Source organism: Mastigoproctus giganteus, chromosome 6 (assembly GCF_048544385.1).
Source record: "Mastigoproctus giganteus isolate SK-2022 chromosome 6, ASM4854438v1, whole genome shotgun sequence".
NCBI classification, from domain to species: Eukaryota; Metazoa; Arthropoda; class Arachnida; order Uropygi; family Thelyphonidae; genus Mastigoproctus; species Mastigoproctus giganteus.
In genome coordinates, this window is record NC_143580.1 from 69,728,904 (window position 1) to 69,754,815 (window position 25,912).

Sequence of the window (25,912 nt, forward strand, 5' to 3'; positions counted from 1 at the left end):
CAGTCTGTCTGCACTGCTCAGAAAACTTCATATCTGACTACACAATTATCGCCAGATCCTTTTCATTCTCCACAACCCTGAGTGTAGTATCACCCAGTTGGTACGTTTCTCTGCTAACCATACACACTACTTTGCATTTGTCAATGTTAAACTTCAGTTGCCACCTCTCAGCTTTCCTAGATCCTGTTGCAGTAGCGTACTGTCATTAACAACCCTTCCAACCTTCGTCAATATCATTGACAAACACAGAAAACAACAACGGGCCCAATGTCGAACTCTGGGGAACTCCACTAAGTGGAACACACGAAGCTTCCTTACTCTGAGTACAACCAGTTTATCGCTTAATATATTTTTCTGTTTTTTTTTTTCCGAGACCATTTGTGGATGTGGCTTATATCTCAGCAAATACGGTAAGTCATAATCGCAGAAAACCACTAGTAGCTGACATATTCTAATGTACCTGTCGATGTGATTAATTCGTCAGCGAGGAAATTTTCTGTTAACGTATGATAGTCCACCCCGTGCTATATAATTTCTTCATAACGCAAAGCTGCGAGTCAAAATTCATTGCATGCGTGATAAATTACTAAGCATTTTACCCACTAAATTTTCTTAGCATGGCTCCCAGTTCTTCCTTCTTTTCTACCAAAAAAAAAAAAATGTCGTTCATGCTCCGTTACACGAACACCACTGAAATCTGCGACTACATTCTCAATCGATGGCATTCGGCTACATAACCCAAAACCCCTAAGTGTGGTGTCATTTTTATCCATCAATTTATTTGCAAGATATCTTACATTAAAATGTCTGGAGGACCTAAGGCAGTATTGTAGAAAAATGGGCCAAGGTATTACACGTCTGAAAAGAAAGAAATTTTTCTATCGATCACTTTTATGACTCTCGCACTGTCATGGCAACAGATGACGGATGAATAAATGGTTTGATAAAAGCATTATTTACTCCTCTCTCTCACACACACACATAACTATGCTGTATAGGAAACATCAACATGTCTCGACTTTCCATACCGACAGGGAATTTCCAACACATTAGCGTCCATTCTTCTCGAAGTAGAAGTGCGCAGAATAACAAAAACAGTGGCGACGAATGACAGAGTAATACAGCTGACATGTAGGTTCGTGTTTGATCTACGGGCATTCAGGAGTCTTTCCGCCTAAATATAATAACAGACACGCTGTCATTTTTCATTCTGTCGGTATGTAGGGCACTATAAGAGATCCCATATTTTCCGTATGGATATTTCTTTGGCTTCTCGGTTTGCCTTATCAGATAAAGATTAATAATAATGACGCGGTATGTGCCTATCGATTTAAACGTGGTGATCGCTTATTCCAATACTGACCACAAAAGCTAATCCCATTACAATGGCACGTCTTTTATCTGATCGGCAATAAAGGCAGAACAGTTGAGATAAGGGAGAAATGGATGCTCTTAATGAATGGAGAATAAATGCTCGCTTGTTGAGATAGATTACACGTAGTTTTATATAATATTTAAAACTAAATGCAAAAGTAAACAAGAATTAAATAATTTACTATTTAAAAATCGATATTTCGTTCAATTAAAGAAAATTTTAAACTACACCAAATACTGTATTATATATTAAAAAATTTGAATTATGTTATAAAACTTGAGAATTTTTCTACTGAAAATTTTAGACGTGTCAGCATGAATGCTTAATTTCGCAACATTATTTTTCTATTACACGAAGTGAACAGCCAGTCAACAAGATGGGCGTACACTGTAATATTTTGTCCATCTATTTCTCTGAAATACTGCTTCTATGGCTGCTTTCCTTATTCTCTATGCCCCTTCCCATTCTTAGCTACTAAGACATTGAGTCTTTCCATTTCAACCGTTTAATTAACAGCCAAAAAAAAATAGTTTTTGTCATACCATGTTATTGTGGAGGAAATAAACGTTCTGATTTCAAAAATCACCATAAAAAGTCTCTACCACGTCAACATCAAAATATGTACCAACTGTTAATAGCCCGTACTCTGGAGGGGTGGTTATGTTTGGAGGATAGATTTACAACCTCAGAACATGTTGATCAGTTAATACTTGGAAAACCTTGGCACAGTCTACAAAGATCTCACCAAACACGCTAAGCTCTTCAAATTGTTGCATCGGAATTTGAACCTAATAACCATAGTCTCATTACGTTTATCACAAGAAAACCGAGGCCAGAATCGATTGCTAAAATTAAGAGAATTAGCTTATATCTGTTAAAATAAATCAGTATGTCATACATTACTGGGTAGATTATGCAGTATATTCTGATATTTAAAAACAGCATTCAAATCCTTGGAATTAAAATCGTGTTGGCTAGTGTAATCATTCTTTTGGGCATTCAGAACTCCTCGTATACCTCTACCAATCTGTTATATACCAACAATACCGTTCAACTGAGCTCATGGACTTGGTAGTTTCTGTGTGGCAATAAAGACCTATCAAGATGCTAACGGCATTATCAGGAGAATGCTCTTCAATCTCAACCTGTGAGTGGGTCAGCTGTGCAACGTGAGTGATTTCACATATAAGACAGCTGTTAACCATTATATATGATAAGTGGCAAGCTGGCCTGAAATGTATACAGTATATTAAACAGAAGCTTTTCTCCACGTTCCACAGCTACAAAAACATTAGCAGAGTACAAACTAATACGTAATGTATGAACACACAAGCTTCATAAATAGAAATATTAAATACACAATAATTATAAAGAAGTATATAAATAAGCTCTCTAATATTAACATAGTAAACAAATATTATTTAAAATATTTTAAGAATAAAACAGTTAATAAAAGTTACATTTTTATAACATAGATATTTTAATAAAATACTTTAGTACAGCTCTGTGCGGACAATGTAGTCTCGATTTAAATTCTTATTTTCTTTCTATCGAGGAATTATTGAAACGTCTTGTGGTCTTGATTTGAACGGATTACTGTCCGTCTGTGAATGGATCCCGATCGAATTTTAGCGTGCAGATCGATACAGTCCTTTAAAAGTAAGCAAACTAAGAAAGAACAAGTTACACGTCTGTAGCTGTGAAAAATTTTAGCCCGTGTCGGGGGGGGGGGGTGGGGATGTGAATCAGATGAAAACAAAATATCGATTTATGATTATGTTACTCTACGGCCGCTTTTCTTTAAGATTTTTATGTTTTTATTATCGCAACGATGTGTAAAAATTTCACAGCATATTTTTATTGGCATCTGGTAAAAATCTGTAGGATGCATCCCAAAGTAAGGTCATCGGATTTGTTTTTGTTTGTTTTTCTGAGTTACTGCCAACCATATCTTTTTTAAAGCTTTTTTTTTTTATCTCACTGCCTTCTGTCGGTGAAATCGAAGCCTGTTTTTTCCAAAAGTAGCTTACTTATGTGTCAAGCGCTAAAAACAGTTGTTAAAAAGCAGAAATGAAACTAAATTAGATTGGATTTTCTGGGTGTAACAAATATTCAAATAAAATTTCGGTAGAAATGATCGCTCTCTGAATAATGATACCCCGAGGATAGGTAGCTTTCTTTCTGCTATCAAATACAAAATGCGACCATCCTGGAGCTATACTTATCGAGTAAGTATTATCGTGGGAGAGTTCAGGCATGCCAATTTGCCCTATGGCGACTGTAGCATGCAATCGGCGTTGTCACAAACATAATGAGGTCTTTACTGTGTTAAGGATAATCGTCTTTTTGTAACTTCTTCAAAGATAGCAGTCGCTTGTCACCTCTACATGATTTATGAAGGACTCCAATTTAAAAACTGCCAGAAACATATTTACTAAAAACTGGTAGTCAGTTTGTAGTCCGGTAATATTAAATTTGTATCCCCATTAGTATAAATCTATACTGACTATTTTATCTATATTTTCTAGTATTATTTATTTCATACTTTTTTTTTCTGGAACAGAAGGTTCCATCATTTCAGATATTTATAACAGAATATTCTCAGAGATCTTTGTACCAAACTTAATGTCGATAGACTAAAGCATTTGCCCTGTTCATCCATTGCTCCCCCTTCCACCCACTTTTAGTCCCCTGGGTAAGTTATCTGATTATCAAAAGAGCCTGAAATGTAACACAATGCACACATTACCTGAACTATTTATTATTGAAGTTGAGAAGGGAAAAAACGGATTCAAAACATAATAGAGATTCAAACTGACATTTAGCAATGTTGACCAAACAGGCCCTTGATAAGGACCTCAAGAAAAACATCGATTCGCTAATCCCAGAACTTTGTTAATAAATATCTGTTAATTGATACCACCGCGTCTGTGATTTGCACTTCAGTTGGGGAGCATTTGTTAGCAATAATGGTTCAAAAAATATCATTTATATACCTCCACAGAAAGAAGTCACATGGTTGTATGTCCGAAGGTGAGCCTCAGGAACCCACGTCGTCATCCTTGGTAGCTTGTCTCATCCATCCTGGAAGTAGTGTGCTATTCTGATATTCATCCATGAAAGTGGGAGAAAGGGTTACCGTCTTGCTCTACATTTCTGATGGGAATTTAATAAAATTGGTCTTCTGTTTGCTATTTGAGATTTTACTGTTATATGCACGGTCAGTGTTTCGTCAACATCTGAAAGTGTTTTCATTTTGAAAGACCCTGTGTGTTTTTATGTGCAGAAAGAGATAACAGAAAAGAAATTGGGCGAAAAACAGAAATAGGAAACACGAAAACTATCACCAAATCGATTTTATGAAAATATAATAAAGAGCAGATTTGTAGTTTGTCCTGAGGAATATATTTAATCTGTTTTGTAGTGGCAGGCGTATGGTGATAAAAAGTAGGACCCGCCAAAATACATTAATCAAATGACAGCAAAAACAACCGCAGAGATAGCCGCACAACGCTGATGAATAATGTTCTAACATAAGATGAAAGCCCTTATCGCAAATTCCTATTCCCTAACTCACGAGTTAACTTGGTTTTCCTAGTACAGAATTTTATCTAGCGAAGAAAAAAAAAAAAAAAGTTCTGCGCAACTTTCTCTGCGCATCCAGAAACGTTTTCCTCTTCCCCCATCTGACTGTGTATAAAAATGTGGAAGATGCATTGCTGACCACATACAGTAACGCATTTGCTATTTAAATCACCGAATTAACTCATCCCAGAAAGCACATTTGGCTGTAGTTGTTGGTTTTCCCAAGAAATTTTTATTTCGTGCGTCAGAAAAGTTTTGAAAAGTTCGCCATATGGAGGGAACCGTGATGTTTGTGTTTAGTGTGATAAACGGAAAAGCGGAGCTTCGCTTCGCACAAAAGGTTTCACGCATCTCACGCTACGATCAAGAATCCAATACACGAAACCCTTATCAGACACAAAAATGAAGAATGAATCCCCCCATCGGTTTGCTGCGCATTGATCTCACCTGTCATTGTCACAATGGGCAGAGGAATTAGTTCGATATCGTCCCAGAGGTGTCCGATAAAATCCCGACCAGCGGCTCGCTAACGGTGACAATTGCTGATGTTGATACCCAGGGTCCGAGGTTATTGACATAGGCCGCTCCCTCTGGCCGAACCATTTACTTAAACGCTTTTCTTCTTCCGACGATTCTGTGAAAATATTCACAAATAGAACCAAAATGAAGCAACACAAAATCAATGACGAATTCAAAATGGCGTGCGAATGACGCAACAATGAAACTGCATGCATACATTACTAATTTTGATAAAAGTGAAACGTAAATGCACACTTCAGCCAATAAGCAGCTACTTCCTTCTAAGCAATATAAGCATATATAAAAATTTAAAAATATATATATAAATATAGACAAAATATATACAGAAAAAAGTATATTAACTGCTCTCAGATATTATAATTAGTTTTCGAATATTTATTTATTCATTTTGATAAAATTATGACACCAGGTAGTAGATAACATCGGATTTATTATAAGTAAACAACAAAGCTACCCGTGAGCAAAATTGTGGGTTTGGAAGATAATAAAACCAACGATAAAGTAGTTCTACTGTTTTAAATAATTCTACCATCTACCACACAGCTTAATAATCCAAACAACACTGAAGAAATTGTGCATCTGAGTCGTTTTTAGCTAAAGGCAGTTTACAAGCCTCGGCCGTGTAGTTGTAAGATTCATTTGGCCTTCTGGTTCCCACTTGGATTCTTAATACTAATGACAAGTAAAGAATCCATAACGTTCACTATACACCGGGGATTAATAATATGATGTAGCTGACCTTTACGTGTTCAGCCAGCATTTCTAGATTAGATTGCATTAAGTCGCACAATAACATTAGCATCGTTTCCGCGTACTGTCTCTTAGTTCGATGACAGTCATTACTTAATAATTGGGAAATATATCATAAATATTAAAGGAAATTTATGCTAAGAAAACAGTAAGAATGAACCATATTTTGTTAGTTTTTCATGCCGATGTTTATAATTAAGGAAATGAAATAAATATATATTTATTTTATGAAAAACTGAATTGGTTGGGAACTGATTATAGAAATAAATGCCAAGGCTTAATAAAATCTTGTGACAACTGGACACAATTCTTAAATGAATTTCACCTCATGAATACATGCTGGAAGATAGAAAATGTTAAAGGTGATATGCTGAAAATTCGATAAACGGAAACTACAATCCTGTTTAATGAAAATTTATAAACCTTGCCGATCTACTCCTTTTTTGCAATTAATTTGGCACCTCGTGCAATTCCCATAACAGTAATAGTAAATGCAGGAAGTACAGTATTGACTACACACTGGGGATTAGTATAATAGGTTACGCTTTAGTTTTTATCTCAACAGCGTATCTCTTAGAATAGGAGAAAATGTTTTGATTTCTAATCTAGCCTGTGAACAACACCTATACGATGCTTTCCGTTTCTGCACGCGCAAACCCTCGCTTCCCAAAGACCAGCAGGTGTACAATAAGTATCTCAATTAATGTAATAATTTTTGACATTTTGGTTGAAGTCTTGCAGAAGTTATCGCTTCTGGCAAAATATCACAAACACGTAGGAAGTTAAATCACACTGTGGCTGTTCATCGAATGAATTCATTCCGCAATTGCCTATTTAATTTAAAGTAATTAGTCCTTTATTCGCTGCTTCCATTAGAATATAATAATACAACGATTGCTTCAAATCCGTGTTTATTTTTACAGTTGATGGAATCACGGGAACTATCTCGTGCCAGCTTGGAAGTCGAGTTTCCAGCAAATTTAATTGCAGCTTTAATTGTTTTCCCCAAGACCTACACAGAGATACATCCATCTTTGCAAGTTTATTGAAGCGTAAAATAGGAACGATTTAGGCGAGCGGTTCCTCGTATCAGAAACCAACTCGTGGGTTGGACATCTCATTAGTATACTGCACCGCTGTTGAAACTCATTATAAGCTGGCACCCTTGAATCCCCCATTTTTACCAGCGTATTTCGCAAGATGTGCTATGAAGTTTAAATATACATATCCTGTACAACGAGTCTGGAACTGAGATAATTAATTTGACTGAAAGAAAAAATAAAAAACAACTATCAAAAATCTTACGCTTCGGAATCAAGTTTGCCAGGTTGGATGAAAAATTATATTTTCGTGGGCTCGGGTGAGATTCATGCTCAATTCACTCTTTTGTGAAATTATTTCCGTTAAAATAATTCCCTCCTCCTCTGAGATCGGCTATAAGAATTTGTAATATTTATTAGCATAAATGAAGTCATTTGACAAATATACAATGACACCAGGAACACTAATTGAACTTGCATTTTATTTTTGCATAACTCACAAAAGTTCATGACCACCATATTCACAGACCCTTTTCGATATATTTTTCTCCGGGTTATTGCGCGTCAAGAAGTAACATGTGTCCTCACCCACCCCGCCCCCCATTCCCCTTATTTTTTTTATTTTTTATTCTTCTCTATTAAAGGTGTTAGAAACGACAGGCGCAGTAACAGGCGTAGGGCATTAGAACCGGCGTTCGGTGGCGTTCTTCCCCGTTGAGTCCATGATACGGATCGATACACTTGTAACAAACCAGACGTGACGCCTTGATCAGCTGGCCGCTCGAAAGAAAATTAAATCTGAAATTTCAGAAAAGACGAATAAGGCGTCCGAGCAAATGGGAAGAAATTTAAATTTCAAGTTTCGCATTTGCCAAGAAGGAAATAGAAAAAAAAAAGGAGAAGAAGGAACGAAGAGATCAGGACTGAGGTGTGATAAATAGGCTGGTGGAAGATAATATATTTGCTCGCATCGGGAGTATTATTGCGGCGAGTGAATTTCGGGTGTAGTGGTGCGTTTAAAATGTAGAAAGAATTCAAATTAGTCGTCATACCAGAAGCGCATTTCCAAAAATTACCTACGATGGAGAAAATTTCTCTTGCTATTTTGGGATTCTGTACAAGGAAGGCATTATACTAGAGATGGGGTTTGGAATCCGTCTTGGAAGGAGATTACAGTGCGGGGCCAATAAAAAATTGGAGATTTGGACGAACGTGGAGAAAGAACTCAAAAGAATCTTCGATCCAATATCGATTCCCTTGCTTGATTACGGCAACTATAAATTTTTAAGTATGTTGTCGGGAAGTTTTAGAAACTGTCTTGGTATTGCTCTCAGAATCAAATAAGGCGGTTATTCGCTTTGTATGATCAATACGGAACATAAATTCCATGAAAATTTTGTTGTGTGAGGAGTAGGGGGGCTGAAGATAGCAGATGGAAACAAAAGAAAAATAAAGTTGGATAAAAGATTAAGAAATAATGAAGCTGGCGAGACCACAGAGAGAGATAAAAGGGGTAGAAATGGAGTGCAAAAAGAGACAAAAAAGAAACACAGAAATGAATTCAAAGATGCAGAGAGAATACAGGTACAATCATGAGGCAGATGGATGAAAGAATATGAAATAAGTGTAGAAAAGATAAAGAGAGAATAGGTATAGAAAAGCTGAAGAAGAGATCAAGAAGATGAATACAAGTCAAATACAAAAAGAGAATAAACACTTATGTAATATCAGTACCAAAATAACATATGATCCCTCGTGGAAGGCTGTCGTTCAAATTAAAAGAAGTTGGAGTCACTGGTAAGATAATATGCTGCACTACACGATGGCTAAAAGATAGATGACAGAGGATTTCCATAAATGATAAGACCTCACGATGGCCCAGTATAATAAGGGGAGTTCCTCATGGATCAGCGTTGGGTGCTATCCTATTTATAATTTTCATAAATTATATTGACGAGGATACCCAACGTAGGCTGGAAAGTTTTATGATTATTTCAAGGCGGTAACGGTGGTTTTAATTCCAAGTCAGGCCGTGGACTGCAAAATTTAACGACCGGACATCTAATGTGAGATCTAATTGAGGTGCATAACGCACTGAATACATTGGGTAAAGTGAATAAGGAAGGTCTGTGCCCACTGTTAAAAAGCACTTGGAATAATAAGGCTTAGAACAGCGCCTAAAAAACAAAAAAAAATCGAGTCTTCATGAGAAAAGGTCCAAAAAACGCCATTGCACTTAGTAAGGTCGATAAAAGGGTGTCCATGAGAAAAGACTCCGAATATATGGGCTACAGAGCTTGTAAATCTGATTTCATCTGACGTTACCAATGGGGAAGACGGATGAATTAAGGGGAAACTTTTGCAGCTGTAACTAAATTATATTATAAGTAGAAACTATAAATTCAAATTACATAGAAAGAATTGTAGACTGCGTTTTAGAAATATTTCTTTTATCTAGAGAGGTGTAAATTACTGGAAAAATACCTGAAATACGAGTACAAAGGTAGGTTTTAATCCCATATTTGCAGCGAAAGCAGCTTACTGATTGAAAAAAAAAAAAAAAAAAAACTAATTAACCACGCGAAAGTACCACCGCTTTCACAAATAAAAGAAGGGACCATACATATAAATTTTGAGAAAATAACAGAAGAGTGGAGATGATAGAGATCCTATGGGTAGATGTTTGTCGAAAATTGTGATAAGCTGCCTCCCAGTGTGGGGGACGAGACAGGACCAGCATGTCTGGTTAGGTCAAAAGCAAAATTGGATCATTAACTTGCGGGAAAAGGAACAGTAAGAACATTCTCTTTTGTTTGTTTTTTTCTGATGCAGAAAAAGTTCCCTTTCTTGTATCAATCGGCCCAACTAATACTAAAAGTGAATTCTGTCTCAAAAAGTTGAGTGGATTATTTCATCCCCCCTCCCAACACAGCATTCCTAATTACCTGTTCCGGCTCACTAAGCAGAAAGTTAAAAACAACTTAGGCATTTTTGATCATTCTTTTTGTACCTGCGGTGAAAGTAGGATTAAAACCGCGTTCCGTGTCACTGTCCAACTTACGGCGATATGCGAAACCAATTAACACTACAGCTTGTCCATCAATATATCCATCAGAACAAGAACTCATCAATAGAGAGGAAAGTGTGGGGCCTCATAGTTTACTCAAATCCTCTACTCCTTAAATCTGCAGATACGGAACTTCTCGGTCTCTATTACTTCATCCTCGTTTTCTGACACCGACTTCATCTGTTCTGTGTGGGATTCGATGGAATATTTCACAACACAGAAGCCACAGATACAGAGACTTTCTGCATTCCTCACTTTCTGCTGACCGCGGTGTTTAACGAACCAGTGTCGGGACCTTGCAGAAGCAGCGTTACTAAGTGAGATTTACAGACTATCCACCTACAGGGTAGGATCTCATGGATATACCAACAATGCTGACACTGAGCTTGCCCAATGTGGAACCCTGGAAATGCTGCCTTATTTCATCTCCAGCTTTTATTCTTCACTCCTCCCCATCTCGAGTTTTACTCTGTTCTCTTCATCCCCCCTTTATCCCCCTTTTTTGCTGTTCCCTATCCACAAGGATGGAGAAAAGAGAATGCTTCTTGCTCTCATCCCCATCCTTTACATATCTTCTCCCTAGTCTTATCTTCTAGTTTCCTTTACTTTGGAATCTCCTGTCTTTTATACCTAGGCATGACTGGAGATTGCCCTGTCAGAACTTGACACCAGAGTGGTCCACTTCTTCATGGTGAGACGGAAGCCAGGAAATTAGGATAAACCTTACTACTAAGTAGTAACATACCCACGAAGACACAGAGCACCTCTAGTTGTTACATCTGGCTTCATGTTGTTTGAAGAGTCTGGTTGGTATACTTAATGGAAGGATATGGTCCTCATTGTACACAGTTTTCCAAATTAAATATCAGCCTTAAAGTTTGAGTGGGCATGGCAAAATCCCAAAAAGTCAAGAAGGCTTCGGTATGTGAGTGGAAACACAAGTCAGAAACCAGTTTTCAGTACAGATTTCAGTATAAATTACCCTTAACTATACGATGGTTGATCCAAGAGTATGAGCAAAAATTCAGGCCGGAAGGTCTTCCCCCCACCTCACATGCCAATTGCTTATGGTCCAGTGACATGTGTGAAACTTTCAAATGAAAAATCACTAGAAAAGAAATCTGTACCACCTCTACCAACACCCACAAAACAAAAATATGTTTCAAAGCTACTATTGAAAGGGATCACAAGTCCTTATCATGTATCAATCCTAAATGCAATCAGTCATATCATAATATATGTTTGGCTGATTGTTTCCTTGAAGAAAAAGAAGAACAGAATCGCTTGATACCAGTTGAAGGCTCTTGTCCTGTTTGTACCCAGCATATATTACGGAGGATCTTGTTCGCTACAGTTGGATGCTATCGGGATCCTTGCCTTTTAGGATTGGATGATGATGCTGAAGAACATTGGACATCGCAGCTGAGAAAGGATACAGCTTATAATGTACTTTTTTTTATGTACAATCATATTATTTATGTTTTTATGTATAATCATGATATTGTAAATTAAATAATTTATTATTTGGATTATAATAAAAGCAATTTGGGTAACCTTTCCAGTGATCATGACTTCCTGGTGGCTAAGAGGCCAGTAATACAACACGATATGCACTGAAACACATTACAATACTTACAGCATGTATCGCTTCTGCACAAGATTACTACAGAAATGACTAAAGTCTTTGGATCCGCCTAAACAAAGAACATAAGGATAAGGACCTATGTGGGGAGTGGAAATAGGATTTTTTAGGGTGCAACAAATGTCCAGGACCTCTCTGCATCACATAGCAAATACTAAGGAATAAAGAACACGAAGGAAAATCAAATGTAGAAAGAGAATACAAGCATAACACGAAGGTGGATAAAATAAAGAAAGGGGAAAGAGTAATAAAGAAAGCATGGAGAAGGGAGAAAGATAAATTGAGGGATAAAAGTACGAACAAGTTAATATACGCAGTACGTTACATTTCAGGCAGGTTAGCAGATAATAATAATTCATAATTCAGTTATTCACGGTATACAATGCATTTGATATTTATGAAATAATCGCCGGATTAAATACTAAGTGCCAGATTTCTATTGGTCCAATTTTAATTAAGTTTCGGGTAGTTAGAAGCGGTTTACTAAAAAGGCCAAACAAAATTTTATGAGACTCTATCCATCAGAAGTTTGGTTATTACATGCGAGCGGTCAGGCAGACATGGTGAAGAAAACAGGCGCTTTACGCGTATATACTAACGAGCCTAAATTTGGAGAATAAGGAAAGTTAAACAAAAAGGTGTAGAGAAGATGGGTTTGGAAAAGAAAGATGGGATAATAGAAAATGGAAAAAGAAAAGAGAGAGAGAAAAAAAAGAATTCGGAGAAGATGAAAAAAGAAAAGATGCACAAAATAAAGATATAAAAAGGGAGAGAAAGTACAGAAAGCACGAGATTGAGATAAGAAAGAAAGAGACAGAGAAAGGATGCAGATGGAGACGCTGAAAAGGCAGGAGAAGATGGTCACGATATACAGGCAGAAAGAGAGAGACAGAGGGGATAGTAGTACTGGGAAAATGAATAAAAGTGAGGAAGAGATAGAGAAAGAAGCAGAAAAGGACGATGGAAAAACTGCAGCGAAGTTTTTTTTTCAGTTTAAATACAAGCTAATCGTATCAGGGGATAAAGATCGCAAACTGAGGGAAATGTTAGACTTCGAAGAAAAATCGATGAAGCGGTTTACCATTAAAAGTCGTTGAGAGAACGAAATAATGTCACCGTGGGTGGAATCGTTTATAGAATCAGTATTTATGTTCGTGATTTCCATAAAAGATACGGCCCTTTCCGGCTGGTATCACTACGCATTTCGTACGCTCACTCTTCAAATATGCTCATATCCGATGTCTCGCGTTCGATCCGAGTTTATGTAGCGTACAACATCACCTTTCAGGACTTAATGTTTGCCCTCTTCTTTCCCAACAGCTGTGAGTTTTTTAAGGACTTCTTTGGCGTATTATTAGAGTCACTATTTTTTATTAATTTTCTTATCACCCGAGCTTCCATTCAACGACCATATTTAAACGTTTACCGTTAATTAGATCCAATTATTGTTTGTTATTACTGCCTTAAGGAAAAATCGATGCGAAAATTACCATCATTAGAAAAACAGGGGGTACTTAAATTGCTTTTCACAGCGAAGTTCTTACCTTGCGTATACGGTCATGAAGATGGATTCCTTTCTATCTCGTGTGATCATCGGTGCGTTAAAAGTGTATGGTGGAGTGTGCGGGCGAAAATACCAGGGAGTGTGCGTTATGAAATAGTACGATGCTCCTGGGAGTTTACGGCTCGCTCAATTTTTATATTGTCTTCTAGAAAAACAGCAGGAAGCGAGAGAATAAGGCAGATGGTGTAGGAAGATTCACCTCCAATCCCCTCTAGAAGGTACGAAAAGAAAATTTAAAGAAATAAAGAGAAGTAAACAAAATCGACAATTGGGTCGGTTAGAATACGCCGAATAATAAAGATATTGCTTTTGTTATGGAGTGCCCCAAATGTTAATGAATAATAGTTCAATGCGCAATTGCCTCATTAACATTTTTTTAAATTATTTTTTGTTGCTTCAGCATTGTTAATGGCCGACTATGTAAACAACATGGCTAAACTATGCTATTAAACAGCATAGAAAATTTTGAAAAAGAAAGATGTCAAAAAGATCCTAAAAGAAGCGCCCTGTTAATATTATGGACAAGTTTAGATCATCTTACGGTTTTGTGAATTCTTTCGCATCCGAGAAATGATTTACGAAATTAAAAAAACGGCCATACAGTCGAGGTGTCAAAAATAACACAATAAACAAAACTCAAATAAACAAAAAAACAAACACTGAGTTCAGAATACAAAACTTTATTAAATTAAATAATTAAATACCTGTACAGTCTTCGATCTTTTGAATTTGAGTAGGATACAGAAGATAGGCTGAAAAATAAAAGACACTAATTGAAATAATATACAGGTGTTTTAAGAAGAGAACAGAAATTAAAATTAACTTCAAATTAAATTAATCAAAAATGAAATATAAAAAAGTAAAATTAAGTACACAATAGGCTGTTAAGAAATTGAGAAAAATTGGAAATTTGCAAATGTCATAGACTGCAAAATAAATCGATCACGTGTTTGGTGATTGTTGAATATCTGCTCTCCTCATTTAGTAATTATGCAAAGCTGGTGAGGATAAGGAAGTACAAAAGAGAACAAGAGAAGAACCGAAAAAATAAATATTTTAGAATGTAAACTAAGCTGAGACCAACTGGGGGTTGTTTCGAACTTTTCCAACTATTTCTTTATGTTCTGCTTAAAGAAATATGCAACCTACGGAGCTCGCAGTATGCTCCGAATATTTATCTCGGACACGCACGGGTTTCTTTTTTCCATCCCTAAGTACAAGATTTCAATAAAGAAATTTGGACAACTGCGTGACCCACTTTCGGACAACCTTGGCTCCGGTGGCAAGATCGTAGGCTCCGGGAAAAAGATTTTTTTTTTTTTATCCATCTGAGCAAAAGTGTTAAAAAGTTTTCGAATAGCCAACGTGTTAAGAGGGTGAGAATAAAATCCTGTAACAAAAAACACAACTTTTTTTCTGCATGTGTATGTTAGCACAACACCAGTAGACTTCATGAATTATGGATAATAAGTAATGCTGGCTTTTTACTCTTCAGGAAATCTTCGATTTCCTGTAGGAAAATTTTCAGATTTATGTACTACAGTTTAATTGATTCTTATCAGGAGACTAAGGAAATTAAGGGAACTGAATAACAGACAATTGTTATCGGCAGTTCCAATGATCTACACACACTACCCGAAACCAAACTTCCTAAGATCCAGCCTTCTGTTATTGCCTAATATTTTGTATCTGTGCAGGCTGATTCTTACCTCTTTTGCCTGTAAAAATATATCTCTCTCTGTCATTTATGAATAACCTTCAGGTCCTTATACGCCTCTGTCAGGAACGCCTAAGATGTCTAGTTGCCAAACTTTGCAGTCCGCAGTTTCTATGCCGATATTTATATGGACCTCTAACATCCCTTCAACAACATGGTTGCCCGTATTTGAACCATTTCAAGGAATTCTATGTCCTTCTTCGGGTGTGGTCTCCAGACCTGAACATAATACTTGAAATACAATCTTACTGTTTCGTTTTCCCCACGTGCGAAGGTCTTTTATATCATAGGCAGTACACTGTGTAACTCCCAAGCCTCTTTCGTCCTGGACCACTATTAAACGCCACTCCATCTAGTTTGTAAGTAGCTTCTGGATTTCTGTTCCCTAGGTACAAAATCTTACATTTAGAAGCATTAATCTTCAGACCATTTGTGCAACCGATCTAAGTCATTTGAATCAAAATGACCTAGTTCTAGTCGTCAACTACCCTTCTGACCTTTCAATCATCAGCAAACTTTGAAATTTTCTCCTGTACTCTCTCATCAGTATCATTAAGGAAGATAAGAAATAGAAGTGGTTCCAACACTGATCCCTGTGAGAGTCCACTTGCTACACTGATTCATCCCGAGGTATATCTACTTACGATCACTCTCTGTCCTTGTCTTTCAGCCGTGTCTTGATCAAAAGAAGATCTTGCAATTAATCAAACTTTTCTCCAGTTTATAAACAGCCTTTTATGCAACCGTATCAAAAGCTTTACTGAAATCAAGATAAATAATAACAAAGCTGTTTCGTGCACCCAACTATTTTATGTCTTCGTCATAATAATTAACCAGACTGGTCAGGCAAGACTTCCCTTTCAAAAACCCATGATACAATTGATGAGGAATACCATTCCTGTCCCGAGATGGTTCTGTATTGTTCTTAATCACAAAATATCTTTAAATCATATGATAGGAATATCAAGGAATAGAATATCAAGTTATGATAGGCACCAACAAATTTTAAAAATCTTCATTTCTTTTAAATGTATATTTAAACTTTATAGGATTGCCCAACTCAACAATCCTTCAGGAAATTTCTTTAAATTGTCTCTTCCCGAAATCTAGGGAAGTCGGCAAAACATTCGACCATAACTACCTTCATCTAGCATTCGTACATCAGATGAGATGTTTTATTCTTGACATCGAATTTGCATTCTTCCATTGAAGCATTTCCAAAATTCCCTTAAAGCGGGCTTTCCTAAATCAATTGGCTCGAACATGATCATATGGTAGTATCTCCTGACGTTACACATTATAATCTGTTCCATCGGCTGTGTGATCCATTTCGAAATGCCATAAAGACTACATCATTCCATTTCCATCATTCTATCACTAATTCATCTCATCAAGGCTGTTGGGGGTAACCGGAGCATTGTCGATGATCCTCAAGGCCGTTCTTGCTGAGGTAAATCTTTACTACAAGAAATAATAATAGCACCGCTCTTAGAACAAAACCCTGCTAACCTAAGCTTTCTTGTTTGACTTCCAAACTACAGAAACTTTGTCAAAGCTCTTGGGATCTGACAGTGGTAAACAAGTGCAGGTTTCAACTTGAAATCCCAAGCGCATTACCTCCCAGAAGAAATCGATTGATTCTTAAATGACTTATGACATAGAACGGTCTTCTCTTTGATGAGAGCTATGTTGGGTGTCTTCTAGACCAGCCCCAATTCATCCATGTTCAAGACTTAATCATACTCTTCTTACCTCCGGAAGGTGCCTACAGCTATTTTACCAAGTGAAATATTTAACTAGTCTATTCGAATGGTAGGACAAATTGAAATAATTAGGCCGAAATAGTCTCAATAACTAAAAAAAAATTGGCTTCGTTTCTAATTTCGATATTAAAGTTTGTTTTTGTGTCTTGAGTTTGGGTTCAGGTTCTCTTCTATGATCGCTGGTTGTAGAAGAGAACCTAAGTAAGAGTGTGATAAAGGTTTCTCCAAAGATAAAAAGTGAGTCTTTAACTAAACTTAAAAACCCGAAGATGAATTTCAATATCGATATCCGAACCATAACCAAATTTAATTATTGAGACTGTCTTTTATTAATGGTATCTTTTTGTCTTTTAATACCTATAAACTAATTAAACAGTAATTATTTTATCTGCATATAAAAGAACCTTCTAGAGACTAGGTACCTGCTAGGTGATCTGACTGAGATGTTTGAAATTTTGAACGGATTGAAGAAGCAAGCTCAATGCTGATGGCATTCTTCCTCTTGCTCAGATTACACACATTAGGGGGGCATAAATTTAAATTAAGGATAGTTGCAGGACAGATATGCGGAAGTTTTTCTTTAGCTAGGGTGGTTTGAATAAATTCAAGGAAGAACTAGACAGAGAATGGACAGGGGATGTGGTAACTTTTGTTGGCGGTTGCTATTTATAAGCTTGTTTTCTTGAATCATTTTTCACTGCTAAAACTAAGGCTAACCGCTAGGTGTTAGTGATCACAATGTGCTGATGTGGGAGTTCCTTAAAGATATCATTACAATCAAGGGCAAAGGTAATGTCTTATGCTTTTGTACTTGTGATTACAATGATCTTCCGCAGTTTTTAAATTCCATACAGTGAAACCAACTGATGTTATCCACAGTTGTAATTAGGAAGCATTCAAAGAAATAATCGTAGAATCTATTTGTCTTTTTACACCAACTAAGAAAAACTGTTCAGACCTTGACCTAAATGGACGTCAGACGGACTAATGAGACGTGGCAGAGAAGAAAAATACATACGATGCATATAAATTATCAGGTGATACAGAAGGCTACAACAGATATAAGCTACACTGCTCAACAAAATTAACAGAACATGTAGAAAACGTGGTGTAACTCGTTCACTTTGCGATGAAGGGGGACAAAATTTGGTATGGTGGTCTACCATAGAATAACGATGAAACAAGAAGACATCCAGATACTTCTGACAGGTATAATTACCAAAAAGGTCACATTACAGAAGTCGATACAACGTGCTCGAAAATATGTCACATGATATCAGTACAGCGTATGATCCCATCCAACTGCTAAACAGGCCTTGCAGCGGTAAACCATGCTCGATATATGGGTGTGTATGATTCTGTGGTAATAAATCTCATTCTTACACCAGAGCATACCTTAGCTCACCAAGTGACCAAAAACAGTTGGCTGTCAGCATGCAATGCGACCCCCAAGGGTATCCTACATATGTTCGATTGGAGTTAAGTCTGGTATTTGCGCTGGCCAAGGCAGTCGTTGGATATCTTCAGTTTCCGATATTCCTCTACTTCAGCTCTCTGTGCAGTGACGTTGTAGTACATGAAAAGAAAATCTGGGCCAGCTGCACCCCAAAAAAGTTGCACACATGGTTCGAGGATCTGTTCTCGGTAGTTATGCGCAGTTACGGTACCCCCATCAAAACCATGAAGAGGGGTGCGACTGTTGATCATCATTCCACACCACATGAGAACACTGCTTCCACCTTAACTGGCGCTTTATCTGAAGTTTTAGGGATGGGCCGCATTCCTCACTGTCTCCAGATGAAATAACGTCTAGAATCTGTTAGTAGGCTAGAACTGGACTCATCAGAGAGCAGAACTGGACCCTATTTGTCAGTGCTCCAAAGCACATATTCTGGCATTAGTGTCGACGAGCTCGGTGGTGGTTTTGGGTTAAAGAGATGAAAACAACTGGCTTCCTTGCGTAGAATCCACTTGAATTGAGCCTTCTTAACACAGTCCAGTTGGAAATGGTTTCACTTTTGGCTGTAGCAACCTCAAGAGAGAGTTGATGGCAGGACATCGTAGGATTCCTTCGCGCTGTTAGAGCCAGACAGCTGTATGTTCTGGTTGACGTAACCCTCGCATTACCTTGGCCAACTCTTCTTGTAGTGGTTCCTGAAACTGCTTCCATAATGCCAAGACGACACTGTATGGCACATTAAGCCACCTGCGATTGCTCGGCTTCAAGTAGTCCAACAGCCATCTATTTCAGAGAAACATGTAAACGACAATGACTTGCCATCCCGAGTACGAAATGTAGCTATACCACTCAGCAAGACAAAGGACGTTAATGAAGTGATGTGGTCGCTATCCGTGTTTTCATAGACATGAATGATTTGCATAAAGTGCGTCTCTGTAAGGTATTAGATCGACTTCTATTGGATACTAGAAATTTGCGTGCCGGGATTCCTATTATATCAAATATTCGCCTTCGGTGACACTCTTCACAATAAAATATTAATGAAAAACATTTTGCGCTGTTAATTTTGTCGGGAAGTGTAGTATGCAATTAAGTCAGAAAGGAGGTTAGGCAAGATAAGGAATATTATGAGAAGTTTCGGGCGAAAGAAGCAGGAAAGAATTCTTTACTTATGTGAACACTACAAGGAAGGGAATGAATCACATTTGCCCACAATAAACGGATGGTTTTACTGATGATGACACTGCTCAGGTTGCTGACAACGTAAATAGGTATTTTGCATCTCAATTCACACGTGAGGAATTCTTTAGAGAAGGGAATGCCAGAAGTGTATAAAATCAAACAGGAAGCTTAATAATTTTACAATAACTGAGGTGGTATAGAAATTGTTGAAGTTAGACATATAAAGTTGCAAGGGGTGGATGGGATTTATTCAATTATATTAAGGAAAACAACAAAAGAGGTAAACAAACCCTTAGCCATAACTATGAGAGCACCTTTAGATTCAGAGGGAGGTTCCTACGTACCGGCAATGTGCGAATGCATCCCAAATTCACAAAAGGGCATCAAAGGATGCTGACTAATTACAAACCTATTAGCTTAACTTCTGTTCCAGGAAAATAATGGAGTCACTGGTTAAAGAAGTCATTAAATACCATCAGGAGTGCAGTTATGCTGCAGTCACAGCATAGATTTGTTAAGGGGCGATCTTTGGTGACCAATCGCGTAGGATACTATATTACAGTAGCGAAGGAACTGAATGCAAAAACTATTTTTGATATCATATACTTGGATTTCAAAAACGCTTTCGATACTGTTGTACAAGAGAAGCAATATGGCTTTAAGGTCAGTTTACTGGCCTTGATCTCAATCTTGAACATCTCTATCAGATCACCCCGCAGGTGATCCGATTGAGATGTTGAAGGCTTTGAATGGGATGGTTGAGTGCGTGATGGTAGAGAGTGGGTATCAATGGGCACTGCTCTTCTTGGAGTCCTACAAGGTTCGGTGCTGAGCCCATTGTTGTTTTTTATCTTTATTAATCATATTGATGAAGGCGAAATGTCTAAGTTTAGTCCCAGTTTAGTGGCAGGCACATATTGTATCTTTACTGTGCAAAAAAGATTTTCTTCTAAGTTTGCTTTTGATACAAGGGTTGGCAGGGTTTTTAACCAGTAATCAGGGTAAGCAACTGCAACAAGATTTTAAAAAAATAGGCAGATGGAATGAGAAATGACAATTGGAGTTTAACATTAACAAAAGCGACTTCATACGGGTAGTAATCAGATATGAAGTTTTCTGAGCAGTGCAGACAGACAGCCAGGACTGCTCATAGGGTTTTGTCAATGATATACGGGAATTTTGCTAGCATGGTTAAGGAGGTGATTATTCCACTGTACAAGGCAATGGTCAGGCCGTATCTTGAATGCTGCATACAGGTCTGGAGGCCTTATTTCAAGAAGGTTGTAAATCTGCTTGAACGGGCGCACAGAACTGCGACAAGATTGGTGAAGGGAACAAAGAGGTGCTCTTGTGGAGAAATGCATTGTTTCTTCAAATTTCAATGTTTGGAGAATAATCACCTGCAGGGTGATATGATTGAGATATTGAAGGCATTGAATAGATTCAGCAAGTTCATTTCTGACGGGATTCGTCCTCTCGGGCAGATGAGGAAGCATAAATTCAAACTGAGGAAGAATGGTTGCGAAGGTTTGCCTTTGGCCAGTGGGGGGGATGGTTGATTGTTGGAACAAACTTCCATGTTTTTGTGGAAGTGAATGGTTTGACTAAATTAAAGGAAGAACTAGACAAACTAACTATTAGAGGGGATGGACAAGTGTTGTGGGAATTTTTTTTTTGGCCGATATTTTATAAACTTGCTTTCTTGCATTATTTGCCACTACTGATAGTAATACTAATATTGTACTTCACGTGATAAAAACGTCATTTATACTCTAATAAAACTTTAATAATATTTTTTATAAAATTATAAAAAGTTTAAAAATCATAAGATTTCATAAAAATTGTAAAATAAATAATTTTACTTTGTCCAAAAATAATTAAAAAAAATATATATATATATATATATATACACTTTTATCCAACAATAGCAGTTTCAAAAAAATAGATTTTTATAAAATCGTACAATATAATTTTTTTAAAATATTTTTATAAAAATTATAAGATTAAATAAATTTAGTAAATATAATTACCCACTGAGAATTACTTTTAATCTTTTCTTTTACATAACACAGCCTGAATCAAAACACTAAAATATTTCTTATCACAAAAGGAAACAACCATTAACAATCTGATTGCTGCACTGAGGGTGGAAAAGGGTACACCGCTCACAGGTAATGATTCAAAGATCCTGGTGTTATCTCCCCATCCAAGAATAGTATCCTAATAAAGAATCTGTTTAAATTAAACCGAACCTAAAATCCCCCAATGATCCATTTGAAATGAAAATGCATTTACAGAATCGATACGGCTAGAAATTTTTATTACAAAACGTATCTAATCGGACTGCAAGTTTCGTGTCTCTCAGAAACAAATTATATCCCCGAAGTGACCTATGAATCAACGTATTGGTTTAGCGACATCATAGATTATAACTATTCCCACACAATGCAGCATACAGTGCCGGATTAGCATCCATTAATATACTTCACAATACACCTGCACTCTCAGCTGCAGATAATTCTTTCCGTTAGTCTACGTTTGGAATGGGAGGTTGCCGAGAACTCCTACTCCCCTTCTACTTCAACCCCTTTCCTCAGAGGGACAGTTAATCACTGAAAAGTTTTACAAACAAGAGAATTCCGTGCAGAGTACCGGAGAGGAAAATATATGAAATATGGCGAGGGAAGTGGCTAGTGGAAAGATATGAAAAATGCATACTCACGGGGAATTTGGTATACGTTGGCAGCAGGAACAGACGGTACGGCAACCCGTTTGATTCGGGAATACTGCTCTTCTTCGCTCTGAAAAAATAATAATAAAATATGGATGTAAAGAAATGAAAGATTACAAACACACACGCGCGTACACAGTGAATAAACAGAGTCCTCCAGGATGATCCCAAACAGTGCATTTTTGATATAGGCAAAAACTAAAATACCGCTATAGGAAATATATTGATTGAGCACTAGCTGGGATTACTTATATCGGGAAGCGAAGTACTTGATTTATTTTCTGAAAGAAAGGCATAGATATTTACCCAGCCTTTCTCCCCCTTTCTCTCTCTGATGTCTTCTTCTTCGTAAAGGTGAGCATGCAATCGATATAGTGACTGCACGAAAGGTAATGAGTTAAACGTAGTCTCCCCCATCCTCAAAAACTTCGGTATTATCATATCAATCAAGCAAATTTGTTCTAAGAAGTGCCATATCTTTAAGAATAGAGACAGCTATGGTCACGAGGTCAGTCTTTCTGTTTAAAGGGCTCAGAATCTGGGAGGGAGAATTCTCGCTCCAAGTGGAATAATCCGTCACTCAGTTAAATACTACCATGAAGATTTTACTATCCCTAAAGCGAAGTAACCTAGTTAGGTCTGCTGAAGAATTCTAAGGTCAACATTTTCACCTAAGAGTATAGAAAAGAATTCACGCCAAGAGTGAGTACCAAGCTAACTGGTATAACATCAAGCAAGTACCAATTTATATTTTTAAAAAGGATGAAACACTCCACAACAGGAAATGACCTTTATTTTTATTTATATAGGCCATTAGTCATGGCCATTATATAGGACAATAGTCATGCTGTACTGTTTGTCTTATTATATTTGTACAATGTTTGTTGTGAGGGCTGAAAATCCTGGAATTACTCACAAAGAAAACGTTACTCCTTCCGCCTGAGATCGGCTAACTACAGCCCCATCCCCTTTAAGAATCTCTCCAGTCTCTGACCGATGTGATTCAAACCCAGATCCTTCAAAATGAGTGGCAATTAGCGACATTATATTGTCACAGATCGCAACGGAAAATAAAATAAAATAAAATAAAAAAGGCAACCATATTACAAAGAGATGTCAAAACCTGCGCGGTGTGATCACCGGCATCACTCATTACTGCATTAAAATGCGGGGAAAGAGAGCAGAACTGCACGGACCATTTTCTTTAAGGAACTCCACTCTTTCCTTTAAACCAAACTTCAAATAAGATTTCCTTAAATGTGTGTGTTGGGAGGAAAGGGATTGGCTCATGATCCTGAGAGGAAAACAACACGGCTATAATTTCTAAAAGAATCAACTGTACAAGTTTACTTAAAGACAAAATACTATATAATTAAAAAAAAGGAAAATAAGATGTATAATTTACATTATACGTCTATACAGAATTTATTTTATTAGTAAAATGCAGTGCATTATAATAAAACAATAAAAAAAAGAGGCTTTGGTTGTTATTTGGTTTTTAGGAGCATTAGCAACTAAGGCCATATTGCTCCGGGATATGCGGTGGTCATTCCCTGAATGACCTTTCCGCATCCTCCGTATTTGGTGGTGACGGGCTCGAACCCCGGTCTAATCAAGAAGCGTGTGCTACGCACTGCTGCTCCTTCCCACCTGGCTACGGAGGCGCCCAGAGGCTTTGGACTCTTCCCTCTGTGGCCGAGTGCCAGTAGCCGCCACAAAAGTGCCCCTAGGAGAAAGTGGAGGTCGTTAAGAAGCTGTGCCACACCCGATATTAATCACCAGCGCATCAACCTCACCCATGTAACCTAAATGGGTGCGGTCTAGAAGACAAGGTTCCTAGGAGTTCCCCTGTGGAGAGAAAGTTCGTTAGGAAATTAAGGAAGTAAGATGAACACGGCTGGCATGTAAAATCCTCGATAAGCTTAAAACATTTAGACTTCCATCACGTGACCCGTCGCAAAATTGAATTAGAGCTTGATGGATAAATATAAGGCACTACCCAGGAAACTGGAGATTCATCTCGGAGAGCACCATCTAAAAATCAGCAATGGAAGAGCTTATGAGACACGAAGACTTGGAAACGACTGGGGTGGGAGGAGGGGGGAGCGCTAATAGCGATAGTTTTTCTTATCTACCACTTAGTCATCAGATAATTTTCTCTCAATGTTGCGATTTTTGTCTTATGTTTCCATTCTTTCTGCTGGTCTCATTACATTTTGGCTAACTCAGATTAATTTTATCTAATTAATCTACATAAAGAAAAGTTTTCTCAAGAGCATTCGCCTTTATCTTAACTTTTAGACAATCCGTACTTGGAACACTAGGCGCCTCCGTAGCCAGGTGGGAAGGAGCGGCAGTGCGTAGAACACGCTTCTTGATTAGACCGGGGTTCGAGCCCGTCACCACCAAATACGGAGGATGCGGAAAGGTCAGGGAATGACCACCGCATATCCCGGAGCAATATGGCCTTAGTTGCTAATGCTCCTAAAAACCAAATAACAAACAAACAAACTTGGAACACTAAAGAAATTAAGTTAAGTGGCATTTTCAGGAAAATTGCAGTGGAAAATTACTGATATCAGATCATTAAAAACTCTGCAAAACAACAAATCGCTGATTCTCCTAAATTCAAACAATTAAAGTACTTCTATTCCAGAAATTTTGCAAAATGTAATTCAGTAAACAAATGTAAATACAATTTAAAGGGCAACCACTAAGAAATAAGGGAAAGGTGTCTAAATAAATCTTCATATAATAAATATTTACCAAAAGAAAGCAACTAAGAGTTCATTAATGAAAATTAATTGAAAAAATCCACATTTTTATATAAAATTATCAGAAAATATGGCAGCAATGTTCTAGTTTCTGACCACTTTCGTCAGCCTTCCACTTGTCAATCTTCACAGCTGTCAAACATCTACGTTGCATTCTGCTGAACCAGAACACCTAACCAGATGCTTCTCTGATTCGCTAAACTGTGCTGTTGTAGTGTACACTTTTATAGCCCAAATGACTTGCGTGATTCAAGGATCTGATATAATTTCTTACGTTAAATTTAAAAATAAATTTAAAAATATTATCCATTACATCTGCTGAAAAATACAAGCATATAAAGTTATTTAAATTTTGGACACCACTGTATGTCACGTACATGCACATGACATAATTCGATGAAAGTGATATCACTATATTACAGCACTTAAGACTCGAACAGACTTTAATCCTGTTGGGATGGAATTATTATTTGGGATGGAATTATTATTTACCATCAAAGCCCTTATTTACTTAATGATGAGGCTATTTGCATCAGACATAAACTGATGCAAATATCCTATTCGTTATCTTCATCAACAAAATGTCGAGAGTATTTTATCTGATAACCATCACTACTAGAGGCATCTATTTATCAAATTTGGACTATCTATGATGTCTCTAGAGTAATCAGGAAAATGACCAGCCTCTAGCAACTTTTATTAATTATGCACGAAATAAATCCT

The 25,912-nt window shown here is 37.2% G+C and overlaps 1 protein-coding gene across 3 annotated transcripts in view; it reads right to left on the bottom strand.

Annotated features, from left to right (window-relative positions):
• The window catches only part of LOC150084399 (cell adhesion molecule Dscam1-like), a 395,640-nt gene that overhangs the window by 18,812 nt on the left and 350,916 nt on the right, over nucleotides 1–25,912 (bottom strand). For 2 of the 3 annotated variants that reach the window (XM_090375205.1, XM_090375204.1), the window contains exons 23-25: nucleotides 22,407–22,485; nucleotides 14,268–14,315; nucleotides 5,408–5,594 (exon numbers count right to left, since the gene is read on the bottom strand). In XM_090375205.1, the coding sequence (XP_090231331.1) occupies nucleotides 5,408–5,594; nucleotides 14,268–14,315; nucleotides 22,407–22,485 (314 nt within the window). The remainder of the gene's footprint in view (nucleotides 1–5,407; nucleotides 5,595–14,267; nucleotides 14,316–22,406; nucleotides 22,486–25,912) is intronic. The other variant, XM_090375206.1, reaches the window with a different exon arrangement.